This window comes from Oryzias latipes, chromosome 6, assembly GCF_053564925.1.
Source record: "Oryzias latipes strain Hd-rR chromosome 6, Olatipes_Hd-rR_3.1".
In the NCBI taxonomy this organism is placed as follows: domain Eukaryota; kingdom Metazoa; phylum Chordata; class Actinopteri; order Beloniformes; family Adrianichthyidae; genus Oryzias; species Oryzias latipes.
The window spans coordinates 26,179,728-26,204,372 of record NC_136242.1 but is presented as its reverse complement, the minus strand read 5'-3'; the positions used below and the strand labels follow the sequence as shown (position 1 = coordinate 26,204,372).

At 38.9% G+C, this 24,645-nt stretch overlaps 1 protein-coding gene across 2 annotated transcripts in view; it reads right to left on the bottom strand.

Annotated features, from left to right (window-relative positions):
- Positions 1-2,614: 2,614 nt before the first annotated feature.
- trim44 (tripartite motif containing 44) overlaps positions 2,615-24,645 on the bottom strand; it is a 43,403-nt gene continuing 21,372 nt past the window's right edge. Inside the window, exon 6 of one of the 2 annotated variants that reach the window (XM_011476307.4) lies at positions 2,615-6,017. In XM_011476307.4, coding sequence (XP_011474609.1) covers positions 5,933-6,017 — 85 coding nt within the window. In that variant the 3' untranslated portion in view covers positions 2,615-5,932. Of the gene's footprint in view, positions 6,018-23,871; positions 24,067-24,645 lie in introns of those variants that run through there. The other variant, XM_078948908.1, reaches the window with a different exon arrangement.

Sequence of the window (24,645 nt, the reverse complement as noted above, 5' to 3'; positions counted from 1 at the left end):
GTCCAGTTTTCATATGAAGTTAATTGTTTCCAAAAGAGCCACAAAGCTCTGATCTTTTTATTTCTAGAGGCTTAAAGACTCACTCCGATAAAAAATGGTTTTTGGTGTTTTTTACATGTTCTTTCTGTCATGATAGAGGACATATAAAAAGTTATGATTAAAACTTCTGCAGTTTTAATTTTACTTGGGGGTGTGGGGGGCTGTAAGCTAGCGGGAGAGTGTGTAAACAGATGGATGTCGGGATGTAGGGGTGGGCTTACTCCACTTCAACTACTGGCCCTCCGCAGAAACTATGTCCTAGAAAATGACCAAGTTTCTTTTTAAATTTTGGGTTTAAATGATTAAAAGACCACTGGGAATGATTTTAAATCGATCAAAAAATGATCAGAGTAGAAGTTAAAGGAGCCAATTCGTCATCACTGTAGTCCCATCTCCATCAACACAACCTTTGCTATCCTCACATTACAAATTCAACTGGATTCTTTTTGTCTTGTCAGGTGTAAATTGTCTTGTTTTTTTATAATAAAAAATAGCCCCCAATAATGTCAGCCTGAAGAAATCTCTGCTGTCTTGATGGTGTTAGAGGGGGGGACAGATGAATTCCTCGTCTCGTCTTCATGAACCTGGGCTGCCAGACAGCTGTCTGTACGCGTCACCTCTGATGGATTTCTACTGTCAGGCCCCCTGAGATGATCCACAGTCCGGACGGAGCACCTCCTCACTGGCAGGATCCCACGGGCCCAAAAATCGACCAGAAGGAAAATAACGATCCATTTCCCCGTTGCTGCTATACAGCGGCAGCACGGGGCTTTCTGTTCGACCGCATGAAGCCAGAAATGGAGGCAGCTTTGAGTAAAGGTATAGATAAAACCCTGCTAACCAAGTGTGCACCTTCATACCGTGAATTGTCAGTTCATTTTATTTCATACAACAGTCCTGCTCTTGATAAGCACTTCAGCCACACATTCATGCTGCACTCCTTAATGCATGTTTTTTTTTCCTTTCTTTCAGCCGTTTTAGTGCTTTCTTTTACCTCAATCACTGATAAAATGCACCCAGGGGCATGTGGGGATTAGTGTCTTACCCAAGGACACTCCCGCCTGTGGACTGTTGAGGCCAGGGACATTTCTCCATGCTCTCCCCCTTCCGAGGCATCTTTTTCAGGCTACATTCTGAGATGTAAATTCAGTTCATGGCAACAGCTCTCCCATTTTAAGAAAGTCAAAGCATCAGATAATGGCTTTGGCCATCAGAGTGAAGGATCTGACAGATTAAAGTGTGACAGCCGGTGGAAAGAACAAGAGCAAAAAGAGGAAAATGTAAAAAAAAAAAAAAGAATTGGGCAGGAATCCCAACACTAAACACCCATTTCCTTGTTTTATGTGTCTTTGCGCGTGTGTGCAATGAGGCCGTTGGGAAAGATAAATAAGAAAGTGCATTTACTCGGAGATGAGCAATAGATTCTCTTGAACGGTACAAGAACATGCAATTTGAACAAGGGCGGTGGTGTGGATCCTGGAAAATGTCCTTTTTTTCCAGCTAATGCACAGCCCCAAAAATATTTAAAGGCACAAACGCACACATATGTGGTGACAAACAGGAGCTAATTGTTGAAGTTTTTTTGTTTTTTTTCTGCAAGCTCTACGATGCTGATAAACAGAACCATTAAGGCATGTCATGGTGGGCGGAGGAGATGCTCCATTACTCTGACACTACAGACTCCAAACTGTCTCCTTGAAAATGACGACAGAGAAAGAGGCCGCAGTCAAAGCGGCATCACCACTAGCAAGCGTGTCACGTAGCTAATTCAATCTCACAAGCCGCGGAGCAATTAACTCATGTCAATACAAATACGCAAATAGTGTTTTTGTGGACAAATCAGGAAAAAGGGAATGGCTGCTGCGATCGTCCTCGCATCTTGGAGCCTTTGTGGGAACATGCTCGGGGAGAACAGGTGTAATTGGGTGTGCAAAAAACAGAAAACCTTGTGGTGTCGCCGCATAAATAAGATTGGAAAGTCTTCACTTCAATTTCTCACGTCTTAAGTGGCATCATCCCTCCCTTAGGTTTGCTTTTAGTGCTCCAAGATATTCAAAGATACGAGCAAAACAAATATTGAGGGCAAAACGAGTCATCTTTTTTTTGTTTGGAGACTCACTAAGTTGGCAAAGACTAAACAGTTCAACTCGGGCGAAAATAGATTAGTTACCACCCAGACGCCAAGGACTGGCGGCTAAATAAGCATCCACCAATCAATATGTCAGATCGAGTGCCTCAATTATAGGCTAAGTGGAGGCAAGTCAGGTAGAGAGCAGGTGTGATGCTAATGTACGCCGAGCAGGGGGCAGCTGTCATCAAGAGATGGGAGACGGTAAAGAGAACTGCAAAAGATAGGAAGTGGTTTGGATAGTTTTCATGCATACGTATAGGAGACCCCCCCGAAGGGCTCTGCTGTGCTCACAACCCCCTCCCCAGATCCATCTGGATGTGCCGCTGCTTTGAATTTAGAAAGTCGACTTGACTCCTCTTCTTGATTTCTTTTTTTTCTTTGGGGAGCTCATCACCTTTCGTCTTTGTCAAACACACACACACACACACAAGGATGAATGATGCCTTTGTGCTGTTTCAGCCCAAAAAACAAAACTATTTGTCTTTATTGTGATTATTCAGACCAAGAAAAAAGCCATGAAAATGTAAGACTACAACAGTAGAGAAGAAGTAAACTTAGTTGTAATGCTACATTCACAACGGGCTCAAAAACACGTTCAAGCGACCACTTCCAATGACAAGTCTAAGGAAATGCACGTACATGCACATTTTGGACTTCAGTTTTTAAAATGCTGGCGTTCACGCAACACTTTACAAGTTTGTGGCCAGATCTGAATTCATTCCGTACCCCAACAGCTTCTGCCTACCCCTACATTTAGCCCTCCAAGCAGAGAGTTATGGAAAAATAGTGTCTTCAAATCCAGACGTTACTACCGCTCGATGACATCACGAATAGTCGTCATCTACTTTAGCGCGTAGCTACCTGCGCTCGGGAAAAACTTAATGTTGGTTTTAGAACTTTAAAAGGTGCAAAAACAAAAAGTCAATACTTCAGAATCAGAATATTGATCCCACATGTGGGAAATTTGTTACTTCTGTGCTTCAGAGCACACCTAATGTAGCATTTCTTCACCCTGGAGAAGAAACGCGTTCTTCACATGGCTGAAGAAATGCTACATTTGGAGCAGTGCAGAGGAGCCAGAAGGCTCGGTAATAAATTTGGATTCCTCCGTTTTGGGGCTCTGGGTACAAAACGCACGGCCTTTGAATGCACTAGGGTTGGGCGATGTCCCCTAATTTGGCCGTTGACGATGTTTGCTGTCAACCATCGGGATGGACGATGACATCGTCGGGGGGGGGGGGGGGTATTTTTTACATTTTTCGTTCTTATATAACTGCTATTCGTTATTTTGCTTTTTTTATTTTATTTCCCAACTAATGACTAATCCGCGATGATCCAGTATAAACTGAGGGAAGTGACTAACAGAAAAAGTAACAAACAAAATAGAAAAGAAGTAGTCCACTCCCGCACTTAGCGGAGTGGACCGGCGGAGTGCGGATTTACAGCTTTGTGTTTGATGGGAAGGGTGGGGGGGGGTACATGAGCGGTATGTGTGGCAGATTTAAGACTGCGATCCGTCCCGCAGCTCTAGGGGTACTAGCTACCGAACTCAGAACCGGGTCTAAAAGTGTGTGTCTGAGCACAGCTCGGATCGTCAGCAGACACACAGCGGTTTGAGCTTCAAAGCAGAAATGTCGCTCAGTCCTTAGAAAACATTCAAACAATCACGTGGATTTGTGTTTCCAGTCGTGTCCCGACAAAATTAAGGCTGATGTTATTCACAGCATGCAGCGCCACCCAAAGCTAATGTTGTTAGCCCGTGTTAGCATACTGCTAATCCTGGCTACGTTCAGAAAAAGCACTGACCACACGGATTAAAATTCAAATGATGAGCGAACAGGTGTTTCATAATAACCGTAACATTATTAAAAGCACGTTTAAAAGATCATCTCGTGTTTTACCGAGCTGACATGTCAATATATATAGCCGCTCGGCGCTGTTATCGTTTTGTATTGAATTGTTACAGTCAATAAAGTTTGGAAAAAAAGCCGCTCGGCGGAAGTTGTATCCCCTTCCGGTTTTCAAACCCTACTGCGCATGTGCGAATGATTTATTCCGACCGAAATTGTGACCTTAGTGAACGTTTTTATATTCTGAAAACATTTTTCTGGGCCCATCTACACGGTTGGATTCTAATCCGACCATTGATCCCATCAAGATATTTTGTACATGTAACCGCGGCTTATGGTGTCGACGCACAACGTGGCGGGGGCGTGGCATCACGATGGTGGTCTCTCCATCGGGATGTCAGTCACCCATCACGATGGACGATGATATCGTCCATCGGCACAACCCTAGAATGCACGTCAAAAGTTAAACCAGTTGAACTTTGACCAACCAGAGACTTGGTGACGTATGGGTCAAGTCCTTCTCTAAACACAGAATAAACAACCATTTGAAAATGTATCATGAAGGAGAAGTTAATAATTGCTGATTGTGCCAATTTTCGGACACTGAGTCAGTCATTTATCAGAATAGAGTTGCAAAAGAAAAAGCCTGGAACTAGATTTACCAGATTTGCACAGCTTCTGCATTTCATAACTGTGGGTCCAACTGTGGGTACATGCGCTAGTATTGGCGTCATTCCAGTGTTTATAAGCCAACAGTGTGTTCAAGAATGCCCATTTTGCATGGTCTACGTGCATCACACGCCCAGTGTATAAGTAGTATTGCAATTAAGCAAATAAGCTATTGGTGTTTTTCCAAAAGGCTGTTGCTGCATGGACATCTGTCTTGGGTGGGCACATACTTTCAGAGCTACAGCACAAACGTATCCCCATCTCTTATTAGTGACATCTACTCATTTCTAAATTCAGGGCAACACCATCAATCATAATAAAATCAAACTGCTGATGTGTGGAGTCGACACGTCACGAGCAAATGCGGCACGCTGGGGAAAGGTAGAAATTGCATCCATGGACGGTAATCCGTCATATGCTGCAGATTGGCTGGGAGTAATGAGGCTTTGCATTACAGTATATACAGTCTTGCTACGGTTCGATTTTTATCCAGACTCAGCAACATTTCCCAATCAATACAAACCGAAACGTCCCGTGATGCTGGTGACTGATCTAACAAACCCCAATGGGAAGTGTAAAAAATGTTACAAGCATTAAACATCAGCTGGCAGCACAGACTGCTTAAGGGTGTGACAGGGCACAGACGAACGAGACGAGCGCAAGGACACTTTTGAACAATCAGAATCCAAACAAAAAGCAAACACCAAAGAAAATCTCTGCGGTAAATTCCCCTTCAGTAAGGCATCGCGGCATCAGAGAACAGCTCCCTTTTTGTGTCGGAAAGTGTCCAGAGAGCATACGCGGCAGAATCAAAGGGAAATTTGGAATAAATAAAAGGCACCGTCACACTCTACCATTCCTGACATCTGTTAGGCTCAACAGACGCTCGTGCTCTGCTGCCTACCCAGACTCCTCTCTGACAGCTGGGCTCACCAGCACGCCAAGGGTCTGGCTGACTGTTGAAATTGTGCGTGATGGTAATTGACTGAACATAACTTATGTGTTTCGGATAAAGAGAAATAGTAGCTGGTGTCGAATTAAAAAGTTTGAGTAGAAAAGACACAGTCATCCATATCTGTCACAGAAACCTTGATCAAGGTCAGTCCTAGAAGTGGGAGGCAGTGCAGTGGCGGGAAGGGGGAATGAGTGACAGGGAGGCGGTCAGCTCCACAGCTCTGCTGAAGGCTGGCTGAAGCAGATTGTGACGGACAGGTGGAAGGACATCCAGGCTGATCCGCTCCCATCAGGGGGCGTGGTCCATGGACGGTCCAGAATCGTTGTCTTTGAAGTCCTGTTGGTCCAGAGGATTTGCCCTAGGCTCAGGTAACCTGCGGGAGATAAAGAATTAAATTATTGCACCTTCAGGTTTCTTCCTTTCCCTGTCAGAACTGTCTGTGTGAAGTGCGCCAACATACACACTATGGAAATCTAATAAACTTTGGCAAAATGCAATCAGCGTCAATCCAGCTCCGTCGTGAGTGGAAATCCTCCATTCTCTCTGTTTAATATTAGCAGCTCCAGTGTGACGGCGACAAAATGATTGCAAAACTGCAGGGACCTGTAGGAATCTGAGGCTGGCTGATGGGTTCAATTATATTGGAGAGAGTCAACACTAATCATATGCTATAATTGGACAAACTCATTAAAGACTGACAGAGGAGGGCTGCTCTCTGTGAGGTAACTCCTGCAGCTTCTCTTGATCACTCCCCTCCTCGCGTCTCTGTGGGTTCCTGCTAAATCTACAGGACCGAAATCCATTTGTGCCAAGTCAGCAGATATTTGCAACATATTTCCTCTGAGGAAACGTTGTTTAGGTCAATAAAATTCAATGCTCTATGAGTGCTATGCCATCAAATTTTCAACACCCATGTCTAAGAATTCTTGGCTGTCTTCTTTTTTCACCTCTGTATGTTTTAACCATGTAAATGTGGCAAACTGAACGCATTCTGTACAAGAGACACTGCACAGGGATTGATCGACAAAGCCACTCAGGATGCAGACTGGTGTGCTGCAAAGAAAAAAAGCATGCAAAATTGCACTGAAAAAAAAATTCAACAGTGGGACCATGAAAGCTGAACTGCGATATAGCGAGGGACCACTGTGAACTGTGTTTTCTACCTGTAAATAACAACGCAATATTCAAAGGTGAAGCCAACGACGAAGCAGAAACTTTCATGTCACAGCACGCAATTTTAGCTGATTATATCCAACAAGTGTACGATGTGGTAACCTTGGTAATAAGATGCAAAGCTGGATGGTTTTCATCTCAGCCGCCCCGCATTTTACTCTGAAAGTCAGCAAGTTTATAGTCAAGCAGCATCTCTGCAGACACCGACTGAACTGCGTGCATGAATCACAAGAGCCTCAAATGTTTGCTTGGAATTTATATCCTATTCAACAGATCAATTCTAATAGTGGCATTTACAAACACACTGTTAGGCCAAAACCAGCAAACAATTTGCTCTGCTGTCTTTGTAAATCTCTCAGTAAAGCAAGAAAATGGATTAATATTCTCAATTTGTCAATTTTTTGTAAAACTGAGCATTCTTTTCTCCTTTCCCTAAGCTATGAAAGCTGAATTTGGTAAACACAATCTAATATCCTAAGCTGTTAGCAACAGAGGACACTAAATATGGAAAACTAGGAAATGTGCTTGAATGACTGTAATACTGCAAATGTTCTGCCTCTTTTCAAGGGTTTAATGATGGAGGGCTATAACATGGCTGGATAGTACCAACAGAAATATGTAGCCATGAGTTTTGTGAAGACTTAATACAATTTAGAAAAAAAGATTGTTCTCTATAATCATCCATACAGGAAGTAAATTGCCTAATAAATCAGTTTGTCTGCATTATATAACATTTGGGGATAAGCCGCAGACACATTGTGGGATAAATAAAAGTAAAATTAAAATTAAATTACAGAAAAAATACATTCCAACAAAAACTATGACCTACACAGTGTGTCTATGCTAACAGATTTAAGGTGGAAATGCTTTTGAAGAACCACAGACCCTGGAGATGCAACTTCCTATGATTTTGTCTTTATTTTTAAAACGCCTGCATAATGTTGTGGCAGTTATTCAAAATGAAACTATTTATTTCATTCATTTATTTTTTCTGTTTTCCTTCAAGCATAAAGCAAACCTTCTATTCTTTTAGCTCAGTCATTGTTAAATAAAATTCTACTTGAACTGTAAAAAGATTATCTGGTTGATCTCAGTCAATATGCTGAAAATTACTCGGCTCACAGGTGGTTGCAAATGCCTCAATTTACCACAAAGAATGGGCTCTGGAACGAAGAGGACTACTCATAAACAGATGGTCATTACAAAGCCTTGGGTACAAAAGTGCAACATTTCTTTTTTAAATAACAACAGCAAAAAGGCTGCTCTTGCGTGAATACTAACACAGAATACACAGAAAATCTTTTTAAGTGGAATGCTTTAGCGTGCTAAACAAAGGTGGGAGGTTGATAAATACTCTTTCATTTATTTTCTTTTTCCATCTCTTGCTTAAGGACGACGTCTCTGTCTGAATTTCTGTGTGTCCCGACGATTGAACTCTTTCCACTTGTGGCTTATTCATAAGCTTTAATGCAGTCTATGTTTTATTGATCAGGAACATTCATCGTCTCTTTTTTCCTCTTCAGCCGACCATGACCTGTAGAAAAGACTAGAGATGGCGACTGGGACGCTACATAAAACGGGACAGGGACATGGTCAAACTCAGTAGTTCTCTTTATGGGTGATTGATAGACAACATCAAGGCAGTGTGGAAATCTAAAACATTGTGGCAGCGTGAGGGAGAACGATTTAAGTCTAGATATGGCTCATTGGAACACAATTAATTCTAGAAAAAAACTCTTTTCTGTGAACCTATCACTCACAGGAGGAAAACTCTGGCTTCCTGGTAGAAAAACATAGACAGGGGTTGTGCAGGATTCCAGACAGACTTTTGACTTTTGTTTATCTCATTATACTCCTGTTTTGGCCTCAACCCCATGGAGCTTGCTGGGATATGAAAGACAAAGGGACCCTTGCCCTGATTAAGTTAGAATTCCCTGCTCTTGGCAGAGAAGCTGTAGGACTCCTAAGTCATCATCCAGAAACACTCCCGTCACAGCGGGGCAGCACTGCCAGCTCGATCTAGCCTCAATGCCAGAGGAATAATCGCACTGCAGGAGCATGAATGTGCTGAATGAGACAGAAAGATCTGTGTGCGTCAAGAAGTAGGGATGGAAAATGAGGCACCCCCGGCTGACAGAGTAAAGAGGTTCTTCTTGATTAGGGTAAGTTATGAAATGCCAATACCAGTATAAACACACAAAAACCATTGCTAAACTGCTGATAGTGGATTTGTTTAACATTTGGATTGTTTGTTTGTTTGTGATGGCTTCATCATACCGATCAATCTAATTTTGTACAGCTGACTAAATAGCAATGTTGATACTGGCTTTAGTATTAATACAAATCTTTGTATTAATATAAATATATGAACTTGTATTACACTGATTTGACACAGTTGTAATTTAGATGCCAGATGGCAATTGTTTTTTTTTAATCGTCTGTAATGAGTATAACCATCTAGAAACTTGTTGCTTTATGCTGCTTCATGGTTTTAACCCCACCCCCCCTTCTATATTCACCCTTATACCCCCCCCCCCCCCTTCTCTAACATCCCTCTCTCTTCTTCCCTCCTTTCCTTTTCCGTCCGGTCCAACACCAAAGATTTTCAAATACGATTAAAATGATTAAAGTTTGGCCTCGATTACAAAAGGGGTTTATTCAGACATACCTCTGGTTTGTCTGAAGATTCAAAACCCCTGTTGTTAAAGTAAAATATGTCCAACACAAGAGGCCTTCAGCTCTCATCTGTTTGCCCAGCTGTTGGACAGGACAAGTTAAAATTTGATTGAATAATAAGTCTGTGGAAAAGCTTACAATTTTTGCGGGGGTTGGTCTTGCTCTGGCACTGCTTCAAACAAGCTCTCACCTTCCATTACCAACTTTGACACAAAACCAGAAAATACCAAATGTTGCAGTTCCTCCAAGGACCATTGGAGGCAGATTGCAGAAGGAACAGTTCTCAATTGACTTCTTTTTCCAATTTAAATAAAAACTAAACAATTTAATCTGGTTTCAAGGATATTTGTTTCTATTTCTGACAGTAGCAAGTAGGGCCGAGTATCACCAACAATTACCAGAAAGAATTCGATTCGATTCACTTCAGCCTGGATCGATTTGATTCAATTTGATTTTTCATTTGTATGGTTTAAACTTAAGACATATTTGTATAAAAATACATTAATAATCTACATATGTTTTGAAGATGTTCATTTTAATCTGATACAGTTTACATACTGTATATTGTGAAATAATAAACCAATGAGATTGTTAACGCCATACAGTGTTACGTGTTTTCTCAAAAGGAGAAGCTCCAACAAAAATGTGCAGAGCATTAACATTGTAAAGCCTCTGAACTGGTTCATGTTACAATATTAATGTTTTGCCTCTCCTGGAGGGCATTTCAGTTTGGCTACTAGGGGGAACTTGCACTACAGCATTACACTTTATTCCCGAAGATTTGAGCAAAAAACAGTTTTAGACCTCAATTGGTTACTTTAGAGAAAAAACATTTTTCCTTCAAAGAATTTGGAAAAGTCCTGCCTGTGATTATTTAAAGCTCTTTATTTGATCTGTAATATGTGTTTAGGTCAACTGAGCCAATTATCCTATTATAGGTTAGTATCAAGCTACTGCTGTTATGTGATAGGTCACCGGAAAAGGAAAGGCATAAAAGATCGATCTCCACTTTTATGAATCGATTATTGGTTTATTTAAGCTTAGGTCGATTCAGATCAATTAATCGCTGTTATAAACCCAGCCTACGTAGTAAGAGTCTTGATGTTCTTTCTTCAAATAAGTCATTTGGATTTATTAGAGCTCAAATTGGTGAATATTTAGGGGGGGGGGGGGGGGTTCTTTTTTTTTTGCCTGGTGGGTGAATCCATAAGCAGACCCAACAGAGCTTCCAACTGTGTACTGTCCTGCCAAAATGCTGTTTCGGCATGCTGTTGAGTTACCGTAGACGGAACAAACTGCAGTTAACTTGACTGACCCACTTCAGACTTTATTTACACTGTGCACAATTCAAAAGGTGACATCAGTATGTCTCCATCTAGTATGTCTCTTCCATCAACATATTTACTGGTCTACAACACTTGAATTTATTTAATTCAAAAGGCACCCTACAGTGAAACACTCCTTCATTTACCTTTCAGGACATTATTCGAGTCATTTAAAAATTGTAGTATTCCTGAGCAGTGGTGATACCATCTAAACAGATTATAATATACAGGATGGTTCAGTCTATTTGTCGGGCCCAAAAAGCCACATGAAAGTTGTCCAAAGAGAGGATATGGAATGATAGCACTTAAAAAAACAGCCTGTTGTTATTACATCCTTCTATTAACTAGTACAGAAAATCTTGGTATACTTAAAAAATAAAACCAAAAAGCCAATAATGTCAAATAATTAATTTAATTAAAAATAAAATTTTGAATTAAAAATGAACAGCAATTACAAATACTTGCAAGGATGTAATTATATATAAAATTAATTGTATATGAGTGTTGATAGCAATGACTGTATAATAGAACTAAGTGAGAGTGATGTCACCCATAGAAAATGGGCTCAAGCAAAATGAAGCCAATTTTGTTGCCATTTAGTTTAGCAAGTAGTGATTGGTCCGAGCCAGTCTGAGTCATGGTTTTTATGGCAACTACTGTTGCCAATCAGGAGTGAGCTTGTTGGAAGTTCAAAATCCCTATCACTGAAAGCGATGGGGGCCAGCCAGAGGCATCTGCTTTTATTGAGGCATCTGATTGGTCAGTTTATGACTTGAATTACTTACGATAAAGAAAGAAATATGGCAAAAAAATGAGGATTTGCATAAAGGTATCAAAGTGAGAAAGGTTATTCTGAAAAACATAATTACTTAGTAATTGTGGTTTATTTCTCAATAGAAATCTATGAGATTTTAGCTTCTTGGAACGCAAGGGCGAAGGGATCGCTCAGTCCAGTTCTTTTATACAGTCAAGGGTTGTTAGCTTGAAAATGGATATAAAGGACCCAACTTGTGCAATAGTTTCCAAACTTGGACTTTTTTCCTAATAAAGCTCTATTTTATCTGCTGCCTTATGAAGACGTGCATAAGTAAGAACCAACCTCTGCATGATCCCATCAACCCTTTGTGACCGAAATGTAGATAAAGATGGATCCTTACAAAAAAAAAAAAACTAATGCAAATAGAAAACCAGAAGGGAAAAAAAGGATGAGAGAAGTAGAGATGGTCTGGAAGTGGAGGAAAATACTATTTAGAGTGACTTAAGAAAAGGAGAAGTTAAGAAAAGCCTGCAAAGGCATGTCAGGATAAGACAGCGATGTCTTCATCACTGCAGCTTGTAGATGAGATTTTAGAAAAAAGAAAAGGACTATCTGGAATTTTTAAGGACGTTTAATTTTTTAGAAGGTTCTTTTAAAGCTGCGCTGTCGCTTGGTGTTAAGGCATAATTACACGCAGAGAGGTTTTAGTTGCTCACTCGTAAAAGATCCAAAGGGGTCACAACCATAACCAATCAATGTCAATTCTAAACGTTTCTATGCATAATGTGTGGCATAACATAAAGTTGGAGATATTTGACAGAAGTGACTGTACCCGATCAGCTACACAGGAATTGTTGTTTCAACGGAGTATTTGTTTATTAATTTAAACATAAATATGGTAAAAATGGAGTAGTAACCAAGTTCCCACTGTGTATTTTCAGGCTTGTAGCACAGATCCAAGATGCTTAAAGATTGCAAAAACAGATCAGTTTCAAAGAAACAGCTCTAGTGCTCAACCATAGAGCTACATTAACCAAACAACTAAATTCAAGGGGAAAAAAGGTATTATTTGGTAGTAAAAAAAAAAAAAAAAAGAAAAAAAAATTTGCAAACTGTAAACTAGCAAAAAAGTACTGAAAATGAACCAAAGACCATTTAAACAATTTAACAAGCTAATAAAGTCCATTAGCTTGTTATCAAAACATTTTTTGTCCAGATATCCTCTTGGACAAAAGCGTTTAGTTTTATAATGTCTCTATTCAAATGATTTCTTCAACTATCAATCAGACCTCTGCACCTGTCAGTTGCGTCATTTGCTTTTTGTTGAAGAGAGCATTCTCTCAGCACATTTGGCTCCAGAATGCCTGGATAGACTTGAAAATTAATTATTTCCTGTGAAAATGCAGTGCCAGATGCATTAAAGCAGCCCCAGACCATGCCTTAGCCTCATCCATATTTTACACATCTGACAGCCTTCTTTTCTTGGTGCACTTTATTTTTGGATTCCGGGAGAACAGAGTTTTGTTTTACCCATTTATTCTCCAAGAGGGTTTGTGGCTTATTTTTTGTGATTTGCTCTTAGATCTTGGGTAATTGCCTATAAAGTCCTTGTTCACTTAAAGGGCAGCTGACGTCAGGATTTTATATGGATGGAGTTTGACCTTGGACTTCCCCTTTGATATATTTAGTGGCTGTTTGGGGCTTGACATGTTTACAATGCATTTCTTCAGTTTGTCATCAGGTTTCCTCTTGCAGCCATGTCCTGTGAGGTTGGCTAGTGTCCAGCGGACCCTAGAATTCTTATTATTTTGTGTTGCTGTCGTGACAGGAACACTGCTTGGAAATGGTCTTATAAGATATTCCCTTTTACAAGCTTGTCCACGTTGATGACGCTTTAATCCGTTTCAAAAACCCTCTTCTTTTCATGGTCCAAAGTTGCGCACACCACATGCTAATAATGAGAAGACACGCCTTAGTTTAACCTGCTGCTATAATTTAACTGTTTTTTTTTCTTCTAGTGGTACAAATATGGCCTGCTTTAATCTAAATGTTTATTTATGTTCTATTCTTTATTTCAATCAATTTAGGTTCATCATTGCCCCCATTTCTTGTCCACTGGTGTTTATATCTTTATCTCCAGTAAATAGTCACGTCTTCAACTTTTCTTTTATGTCCAATATATACTTTTACATTTTAGCTGCTCGCAATTTACCTGCAAAATGCCTCTCCTCTGCCTTTTCCCCCTCAAACTTAGACTTTTACCTGCGCACCAGCTTTTTCTAAATGTGTGGTTCTGTTTTCAAAAGCATGGCTGCATGACCTTCTTCTACCAGAGAGACAACAACCATGGTTTGGATTTGATGCGTGACAGGAGTTTCCAAAGAGTCTGTGCACTAAAGACTTTTACAATTTCTTACTTCATCATAGTGTTTTTAGTCAGTAAAGAAGCTGCAAGTATTTGACGCAGTTTATTTCCCTCCAACCTGCAAATTTCTGTGATATTTATGGTCCTTACTGAAACGAATGCTGCAACGGTTATGGATGAGCCAGGAATCCATTATGAATGCACAATGAGAGACGTTTATGAGGGCACATGTGCTACCATCTGTGCAGGTGGTGAAAGTGGATGGCACAAAAGATGAGTCACAGCTTGCATGTCATTACAGTCGCACTGTATCACTGTTTTTAATCCCCCCCGCACAAAGGTGGTCTGTGCGACTCACTGATCTGATATCATCAGGCGTGAATAATTTGAATTTGATAATTAAATTGGATTATTGTGTAATAAAGCAATTTGAGATGCAAAATGTGAAACAAGGCCAAACGTTACCATGCTAATAAAGAGGTTTTATGAGTTTAGACAAAAGGCTGATGATCCTTGCAAAACCTGTATGCAAAAATCAGAGTTTTAGTAAGTCTTAGAATTAAGATTTTCAGATTTTTTAATTTATGCCAGTTTAATTCCCTTAAATCTAAATTTCTAATCTTTAAATTAACAGAAAAACCAATAACTACTGAAACCTAAATACTGTTTAAACAAACTACATGCAATGTAGACACTTTTGATAAAAGATAAAAAATGATGATTAATGATAATAAAACAGACTTATCTGGAAGCCTCTGAGCCTCTAAACCTCTCCGTCAAACACATTCAGGTTAGATGCTACTTTAAAGATATGTCAGATAGAAAGCGGCAATGGGTTCACACTTTTTGACCTAAACTGTGATTTTTATTAAACAACTTTCTGCCATTAACCAGTTGTTTATGATGTTGTTTATGTACCATTTCTTTTCGCTTTAATTTGTTGTCAACTCGTAAAGCTTGGTTTAAGGGTTCCTATAAGAAGTTTTTAATTAGTGATCAAAGAAGCAGGGAAATATATTTCAAAGGACCTTCTTTTGTAGTTTCAAATGCAGTTTTGCTGTCAGCAGATGATATTTGTACTGCGCCAGGGGGCAACCATATATGGATAAAAGGATATTTTTACATTCCTTAGTTTAACTTGATTACAGAAAAAGTTTGTGCCATCCCTTATCAAACTTCTTTTTTTTTTTTTCTTTCTTTTTACCGATTTAATACGTGAGCAGCACAGAAAAACACCTGCAAGGCTGATCACAGGCAATTTTAGCCAAGTCTAAGATTTCCTGATGTAGCAATGCACACAAACAAATCAAACACCCAGCAAAGGAAACACACAGAGATTCAGGATGGCTGCGAATTACCTGGAGGCAAAGAAAACAAGCACATCATGTTGCCTCTGTGAGATTGGACTGAAATCTTCAGAAGTCAAAACTCTTTAGAAAATACAAGGGATAGATTTTGGATTCAGGACAGTTTTCGGGCTTATGAAATAAAAAATGTCCAAGCTTGCACTTGTGGCTCTTGACTTATCATGCATGAGTTTATATTGTTAAAAAAATAATTTAGAACATCTCTTGAGTAATTTTAAAAGCCTTTAAATTAACTTTAAATGAATAAAAATAGGTATCCACAAATAAGTGTTATTATCCATTTATCCCTCATCAAGATCCACTCTGATCATCTTTTGAGCTTTTTTAAAATCATTCTCAGTGGTCTTTGACTAAGCGTTTTTTTTTAAATAAAACAATCTGAGTCGACTTTTCCTTCTGAATTATGGGTGCGACTGTAGAGCACCCCCGCCTCCTCCTCCCCTAGCCCTTGCAGAGCGAAGGAGTAGGCTCATGGCGTGCCGATTAAAGTTTCTACATCACAACTAAAAGCTTTTTTTTCCAACAGCATTTTTTGTCTGATTCTGATTTGCAACAATTTGAATAAAGAAATATTCAGAAATGCGATTTTAGGCTTAATTTTTTTTTTGTATAAATGTCCATCAGAAAAATGCCACAAGAACATGTTTAAAACGCAACTTTCATCTTTAACCAGAACACAGACTGCTGCTTTATATCTAAAAGGCCTCCTAATCACTTGAATATGTCTCATGTATTATGGAAACGGTGCCCAGACTACGCTTTTGACTTTCTCAGTGATAAAAGATCAGTATAAGAGCGAGTCCACAATCCCAACACCTACTCTGAACAGATCATTCGTTACAAATGATGATAATCTCTCAAACATTTGTCTCCTCATATTGCTTACTTCTGTTCTTAAAAACGATAATAGTGCTGCAGTTTTTCAACGCTTTTCAACAGACTTAATCAGTTCACAAAGCACATGAAGAAAGAGGAGACAACAACAGGCAATGCATCATGGTATACGGGACGGAGAGCCAGGGGCTCTTAAATATGACCCCCCCTTTGTGCCACAGCCTATTCATCAGACCAAAATGGAAACTGCAACTATAAATCCATTCTGTTATCTGTCAGGTGCCCTCCCTCAAGTAGAAGCTAGTCAAACTCCTGTTTGTGTAGCTGACTGTTGTAGAGTGCACGTTGGGAAATGCCGTGCAACCCATTTCAATAAAGAAATGCACGCGGGCGACTCGCTACGTGACGGATGTGATATGCTAAGGATGTCTCCTCCTGTGTGCAGCCAGAGCAAAACGAGGCAGAAAAGGTCAGCGATGCAGAATTAATCAGTGTGCTGTTGCTCAGCCAATCAGAATGATCACAAAGCTCCGACTTACAGCAGATTTCAGAAGAAAAAAAGAGATCAAGGATGGTAAAACATCACAAGCTGAATTCTTTTTCCCTTTGACAACACCACCTCAACTTGCTTAAACTAAAACAGAGACATCACCATTTCAAATGTCTGTGGCGACAATAGAATATGGAGTAATCTAAGATTATTAAAGAATTAATCCAGCATTATTGAAGTAATTTTGTCTAATGATCATATTATAAAATCAGAGTCAACCTTAACATGAAAAAAAAAAAGTTATATGGAAAGTTCTAGTTCTATATGACAGTTTTGCATGAAGTAAATAACGTAATGCTTTAGTGGCCGCTTCTATAATCACACCCTCACTTCATTTCACTGCACATGAAAAGTCAAATATAACAATATCTGATATTTTCGCATTTATCACATCTATTGTTCTCATTTTACATCCAGTGTTTTGAATATTTGGTAACTTTAACTTAAGTTCTGGAAGAGCTGGAAAACAAGTACAATGGACTCACTCTTCTAGTGTTTAAAATCTTCAAAAAGCAAGTATGAAAGCACATGAAAAAAAGTGTAGAGCAGGAGAATCAGAGCAAGTTCCAGAGGTGAATGTGTGAATGTGTTTTCAAATGCACAATAAAACACCCTACGCCACACGATTAAAACTGCTGCTACAATCTGACATAAACTCATCTCATTCAGGTAAGGTGCATTGCTGTTGGTTACTTTTTACTTATTTGTGCCACAAAACTGAAAATAAAATGTTAACTAAAGATAAAATCTTGCATATACTTAAACTTGTGTCTATTTTAAGTACATTGTCCTTTTAGAAGTAAACGCAAACATACATAAATATGATTATTGAGGCTAATAATTTCAAGTATGTCCTGTCTGATAAAAGGCAGAATAGAGAACAAAAAATAGGGCAGATTTGTTAGAAGCAGGTGGAACAGATGTCAGAACAAAAAATGAATTACTTAAAAACAGAAAATTCTGGTCACTTGTTGGGTCTTGAAGCAACATTTGTGATAGATAAAACTGGACCTTAAACCCCACCAACAGGGACAAAGCAAGGTACTAATGCTCAATTATGCATTAAAATCCTTCTGCTGTAACTTTTCATAAACTATAAGCGTAACTGTTCTTCCTGTTATGTTATGGATCAATGCTGATTTTAAAGCACAGCCAAGATTTCCCCCAAAAATAAAAACAATCTGAGGATTGTGGTCTGTAGGCTGCTTACATTAAACAAATATGAATTTATTGAGTGGTCAAAAGGTGGTGCTAAGTTTAAAAAGAAGCAGATTTTCGACTACATCTGGGGGGATGCAAAACAAAACAAAAAGCTTACCCACTGTGGAAATATCTCATCAATCAAAAAGGCCCAATTTAGCTTCTCTTTTGCTTTGTAATGGTTTATTTATGTCCTGGAGTTTCCTGAGGAACTTACATTTTTGATTTGATCTGTTTGTTTCATGCGACCCAGTTTACAAATACTAAAGGGTATTTACCGTATTCTAAAAGCTGTATTGGTTTGTGTGGTGAAAGATTATTATTGCAACATCCACCCATTTCAATGCTGCAAAAAACAAAAAATAAAAAAAAAGAGTCAGTTCTACATTCAAGAGATAATGGTCCTTGACCTAAAGATCAACTAACTAAAGAAAAACAAACTATACAGCAGGTTGCTTTGGTATAAATTAATATTTTAGAAAGTCGTGTCCAGTGAAAAGGAAAAGGTAAATGCTTATTAAATGTATACATTTACTTCTATAACAAGAAATGGCACTAGTCTAGCTTTTACTTTGGTTGATTTTTCCTTTATCCCTTGTGCTATCTTGTGGGGTCAAAATGACCCCACCCTTACATTGACATGTTCCCCCTACCATGACAAAGGTGGATAAAGATGAAGAGGATTTCACGCAATCCATAGACACCAGTGAAGATCACAAATCATTGAAGAAAAAAGGTTTAGCGCACTGTCTTGTGGGGTCCAGATGACCCCGCGCAAGGGTTAAATTCTTGTGAAACATTTAGCCTTAGCTTGTCTCTGTAATTTATGAACTAATACAGGAGCTATCGCCCCCAACAGCAAAGTAACAAATACTTTTGAAACTACCAAAACTCTTTGACCATATAAGTAACCAAATTCCCGCAGATTCTGATGCAGAAAAATGCATCTATCGTAACTCTTTGTCCATTTACGCAAATAATGTAATTCCAACGTATTCTGGAACAAAGAAAAGCAGCTTTGCTTCAAACTATTATACCTAACTGACCATTTACGCAATTAATGTAATTCCAGAAAGGTCTAATGCAGAGAAAAGCAGCTTTGAACCAAACTACTGTAACTCTTGGACCATTTACGCAATTAAATTAGTTCCAATGGATTGTGATAGATTGCAATCGCCGTCAAAAATCTGTAAATCTCTGCCTCAGAATCAGCTGGTTTACGTTGATTGTATAAACACTTCAGTCATGTAAAGTACTGCATTTCAGTGCTATGCTGCTTTTACCTTCTTCAGAATCTGTTAGAATGCTGTTAATAGCAAAAATGGTTACAAAGCTACAGTAGTTCAAAGAGCAGAGACCAGAACCAAAACTCTGGTGTAAAAGGGTTAAAGCCTGAATCAGGCTCATTTAACTACCCCACATTCCTGAAGTGTACTGGTTCCAATTCCCATCACCTACGCTGGAAGAAAGGACAGGAGGACTGTGGGAGCCCCTCCTCCTCCTCTGCCATGTGATTATTGAACCTGCTCTTTGCAAAAGGCAGACAGCCATTAGAAAGACGGACCGGTCACAGCAGCAGCCACACATTTGGCAGGCTGGCAGAGTCACCCCCTGCTGCTTGTTTCAAACAGCCCTCTTCTCTAATAGCAAAGCGCTGACGCCTACTTAATCAGAGGCTGCCGGGTACCCCGACAAGCTGTCCAGGAATCTGGCCCTAGTTGGGAGAAAATGTAAAATTAAAAGGTTGTTTACACCACACTTGGGGTAAAAGTACTCATCCTTTTTCCATCTGCACTCTTCACTATCAGAGCAGGATGGATGTTCTGGGCGTTCTTGGACAGAGAAATGCAGGAACAAGCCTGTGCCGGTCAAACAGAGTGGGAAAGGTTGTGTTGGGGAACAGGCTGGCTCAGAGGCCAAGCCTTCTGTCACAGGAGAACTCCCCGTCTCTCTCTGCATCCAAAAACTCATGCAAGTCATCAATATGAAGGACACACGAGCAGACAGATGCCAGAAAATCTGTGTTGCAGACTGTCACCAACTGAAAAAATAATACTGCATGACTCAACGGCCTTCGGCTTTTGTCGGTAAAATGTTACACGCAGAGTTTAGACAAAGAACTGGATCTTTTGAGATAAAAAGTAAAAGCTCTAGGTATAACAAATAGAAATGATATTGGATAACACAAATCTTCTACCCTTGATTGCAAATGTTTTACTTTGTTCCGGAAAAAGTAGTATAATTGGATTCAACAGTGAGGTAAATTTATGTGTCAAAGAGCCTTCCTGGTTCTCTACTTCTAAAGGTTAATAAGTACTAATGCATCCTTTAAAACATGGATTGTAAAAGTCTGCCATTTCATGAAAGTCACATGCGCTTATATTACGATTCATTATCAAGAAACTGGAAGCAATTTTCATTTTTACTGCCCTTACACTAAAGTAACAGACTGGATATCTCAATAAAACAAGACAGACATATTTCAACAAAACAAGCTAAAACCAACTGGTGTTCACAAATGTCAAAGGCAGAACCGTTCAGAAAAGCAACTTTTCCATTTGAAATTGGTGCCAAGACAGAAGAAATCTATGATGTTTGTGGCTGCATTTGTCAGAAAAATCTTCAAAGAAGATTCCTTTATGTTTTTATTAACCCTTTAACAACGGAAATGTCAACAACAATACCTAAATAACACGCTCCTTGACCTACCGTAACTTTTGGACCATTTACGTGACCGTATGTAACAAAGACCATTTCTTTTCATCTAAATCTTTGTGTTTTTATCAGTTTTGTTGATTTTGATCTCCTGTTCTAAATAAAAGTATAAGTTATGGTGACTTAATTCACGCAAATTACATTTTTAAACATCCAGTAAAATGACATAAATAATGTAACTGTACATAAATATTATATTATTTATAGCTAAGTAACAATCCACAGCCTTAAAATTCTGCTGTGGAGAAAAGTGGCTTTTCGTATCGGTTTTGCACCGTCATGCAGCACTGCTATTGCAAAAGTGTTGCGCAAAGCTGCTTTTCTCTGTCAGAATCCGCTGGTTTAGGGTTGATATGTTAAGAACTTCGTTACTGTCAAGTGTTGCATATCAGTGAAAGGCTGCTTTTGTCCGCTTCAGAATTAGTTGGAATTATGTTAATTGCGTAAACGGTTGAAAAATTATGGTAGTCGAAAGAATGTCAACAAATTGAGATAAAGTTCAGGTTGAAGGGAGATTTCCTGATACCTTCATATGAAGCACAAAAAAACCCAAGGGAATTATTTAAATATTATGTTTTTAGCCTTTTGTCTTTCAAGAATTTTCTTTACAGGTCAAAGACTAAACACTGGTATAACACTTATGAGTTTGGGGATTTGAATAACCCTTAAAAGAATGACCAAATAAACAGTTTAATCTGTAATTAAAATCAATCGCTTACTCTATTTTTGTTTTCAAACTGTGTGACCCTTGATCCAGATAAGGCCAAGTGCCTCAGTGGGATCCGGGGTAAAAGGTTATTTTATTATTCCCTGAACAGAGCCGTATGTTAATGAATAAATTTAGACATGTGATTGACACTTGCTGACAAGCAACTTTAATCCAGGAATCTAGCTCCCATCTTCCCCTGACTCTTCATCACTCATCCATAACTACATTCCCCTTTTCTTTTTGTCTTTGCACTTCCGAAAACTCGCACGTGTATAAAAGCAGTCACAAACTCAATCCAGAAAAAAAAAAGTGTTTTCATTTGGAAAAATTGACCAAATTAACACCCTAAGGATTCATTTATATTTCCCTTTAAACTAATGCCTCATGGTCTTTCCCCCAATAGAGCGCACTAACTGCAGGGGCATCTATGGCAACATGAGTGTCGGCCAGCAGAGCCAGAGATGTGTGAAAGGGTAAACTTAATGACCGTGTGCAGAAAAAAAAAAGAAAATACAAGATCGCCTTCATGGATGGAGCGCAGCACGGTTCTCTTTTGAAGAGAAATAAAGCAGATAATACAGAAATAACACATTTTACAATGTGACATAAACATTACAGTCACAGTTGGTAAATAAAGGTGAAAACAAGAAAAAAAAAAAAAAAAGCTTCCCATTCAGAACAGCCTAATAAAGTTCGACTTCGACGGTTCAACTTTATTAGAAAGGTTTTTGTTGAAAGAGATAAAACGATGGAGAATAAAGGCAAATACTCAACAACACACTTTAGTAAAGCTTACTGGACCAAACTCTGCTGTTGTGTTGGATTTGTATTGTAGCCTCCTGAATTATTGTTTTCCATGCTTTCTTTCATTTTTCATGCCCTTCCTCGCTGCATTATTAAACTGCCCAGAAAGCTTACCTCAGATTCTCGGCTTTCAGTTCCCTCCCCCTTTTATCCCCTCCTTCCTTCCTCATCACTAGTCTCTCCACATCTGCCTCAATGAACAGGAAATACATCTCTACAGGCTACACCTTGTGCTCATCTTATCCCAGTCTGTTTATACCCAGCATCCTCTGCTTAATGCAACTGAACACACGAAGAAGCAAAAACAAAAAAGCATGCCCTAGCAGTTTCCTTTACTGCCCTTTGTACTACACAAATGTTTTTATTAGCTCTGAAAGTTACTTCTAAACTCTAATTCATTACACATTTTCAAAAGTAATCTCTAACTTTATGACACAACTGCCTCTGAAAAATAATGTGATTTATGGCACCTGCATTACTTTATAAAGTTAATTTCTTTAATAGAATATTACAGTCTAAAAGTGACAAATGTTCCTTATGGTATTTTACATTTAGATGAGGGCCGAAATGGTTTAATACATCCCGATTGTTTATTTTTGGTGAAGTGAAAGCACCAGAACACAGGGGACAACCCTCAGCTTTAGTCTGTTTAGTAGTCCATAAAAATCTAAATATGGACTCGGTGCTTTGAAACCTGAACATAGACTCAAACTGTTACTACAAAATAAAAGCACATTTGGGAAGTAAAAAACAACTGGACTAGACAAACAAAGACCTAAAATAAAAAACACATTTTTGTTATGTGACATTTTTGCTGCTTTTAACAATAATATTTTGGATGGTGACTTAGTTGTAATAAACCAGTTACTGAAGATGTATTGATTGAAATATTACTAATTATTATATTTCAACTAAAAAGAAATGTTTTACTGTAAAACAATAATGTTGTAATGACTTACTCCCAACACTGTAGACTTATGCTTTTACAATAAATTCAATTAAGTATTTTAAAGGGTATCAGTTTATTTATAAAGTATAACTTGCAAGATATCCCGAACCATTACTTTCTGTGTCAAATTAGTATTTTAAACACCTCCAGGCAAAGTTAATTAGAAAGTTGTTTAATTAAAAAGTTCTCTGATGCTTTCTTTTGTCAGCACAACAGGAAAAGGAATGAGAATCAATCCTTTTTTTTAAAATGACATTCCTTTTCTTTAAGCAGAATACTATAACATGCTGACAAAGAGCTGTTAAACCTGCAGGAGGTTTTGTAGCATTTTCACACTTTTCGTGGTAAAACCCAAAGAAGTGTGATTCTTTTTTTCTTTTTTTTATAAATGTGATTACGCTGCCCGACTGCTATTCAGATGCTTCCTAAAGAGCAGAGAAGTAGTTTGGCACACATATAGATGAATATGTTATATACAATACAAATCAAAGTAGGTCTACAAGCACTTTAGTGGGAAAAAAACGAAGCATTAAGGCAAGGAAAGCCTTCGGAGAAGCAGATTGCACAAAGGAATTAACACCACAGTGTTTATAGGTATTAGAAGGTAAAGGTATCAACAAAACGCAAATGCATAGATCCACAAACAAAAGAAAAATAAAGGCCTTTTCTCAGCCAAGAACTTGAAGCATCTGGATGTTCAGAAGGAATCTTAAAAGGGATTTCGAGGAGGGTAATATTTCAACACTAATTAACCAAGTGCAATTAAGAAATGAGACCGGAAGAACTACCGTAGTTAGTAAAGGAAAGCAATTAAAAATGAGCTCACTGAAATATTTACTTTTTCACTGAACATGCTCATGTTAGCACACTTGAACACAAATGAATGGGGATTTAACATCAAGGGGACCAAATTGCTGATGCAGTCCTCATGTGCGTCCAATGGTTTGTTTATGCGTTACTGTCATCTGAAACCCAAGACCTGGACGACGGCTGGTGGCCTGAGGAGATCAAGAGAACATCAAGAACTGAATCGGAAAAAAAGAGGATGCATAAAAGCTTAATATAAGTACAGTCTGAGCACTGAGGAGCACCTCCTCAAACACTCCTATGGTGGGAGGTGATATAAATATTTCATTAGAGGAAATGCAGCTCCCTCCCCCTGTGCCTCCTTCTCCTCTGGCTACTCTCCCTAAACCTTCTTGCTACACTTCACACATCTACTCGAACCATTAAAGGGCAACAAACTCCGACACATAAGCTGTGTCCTAAAAGATTCTGCTCTGCTTCTCTGTCAGGCTCTTCAGCCTTCACTAAGTGAGACTGAGGTCTTTCCCCTCAGCTGTGCAAAGTCAGTGAAAAAGCAATTTCGGCAAATTCCAGTAAGGGGGATTAAAAGGTGCGGTGCAGGAAATGGGAGGACAGTAGAAGTAGGTTTGTGTGGTGCAAGAAAAAGAGGTTGGAAAAGATGTAATCGTATAAAATATTTAATATTTTCTAGGAATTAGAGCAACATTAATTAAGATATTTTTTAAAAGAAGCAAAAACTAATTGCAGAGGGCTTTTGTCCGTGTGTGTCC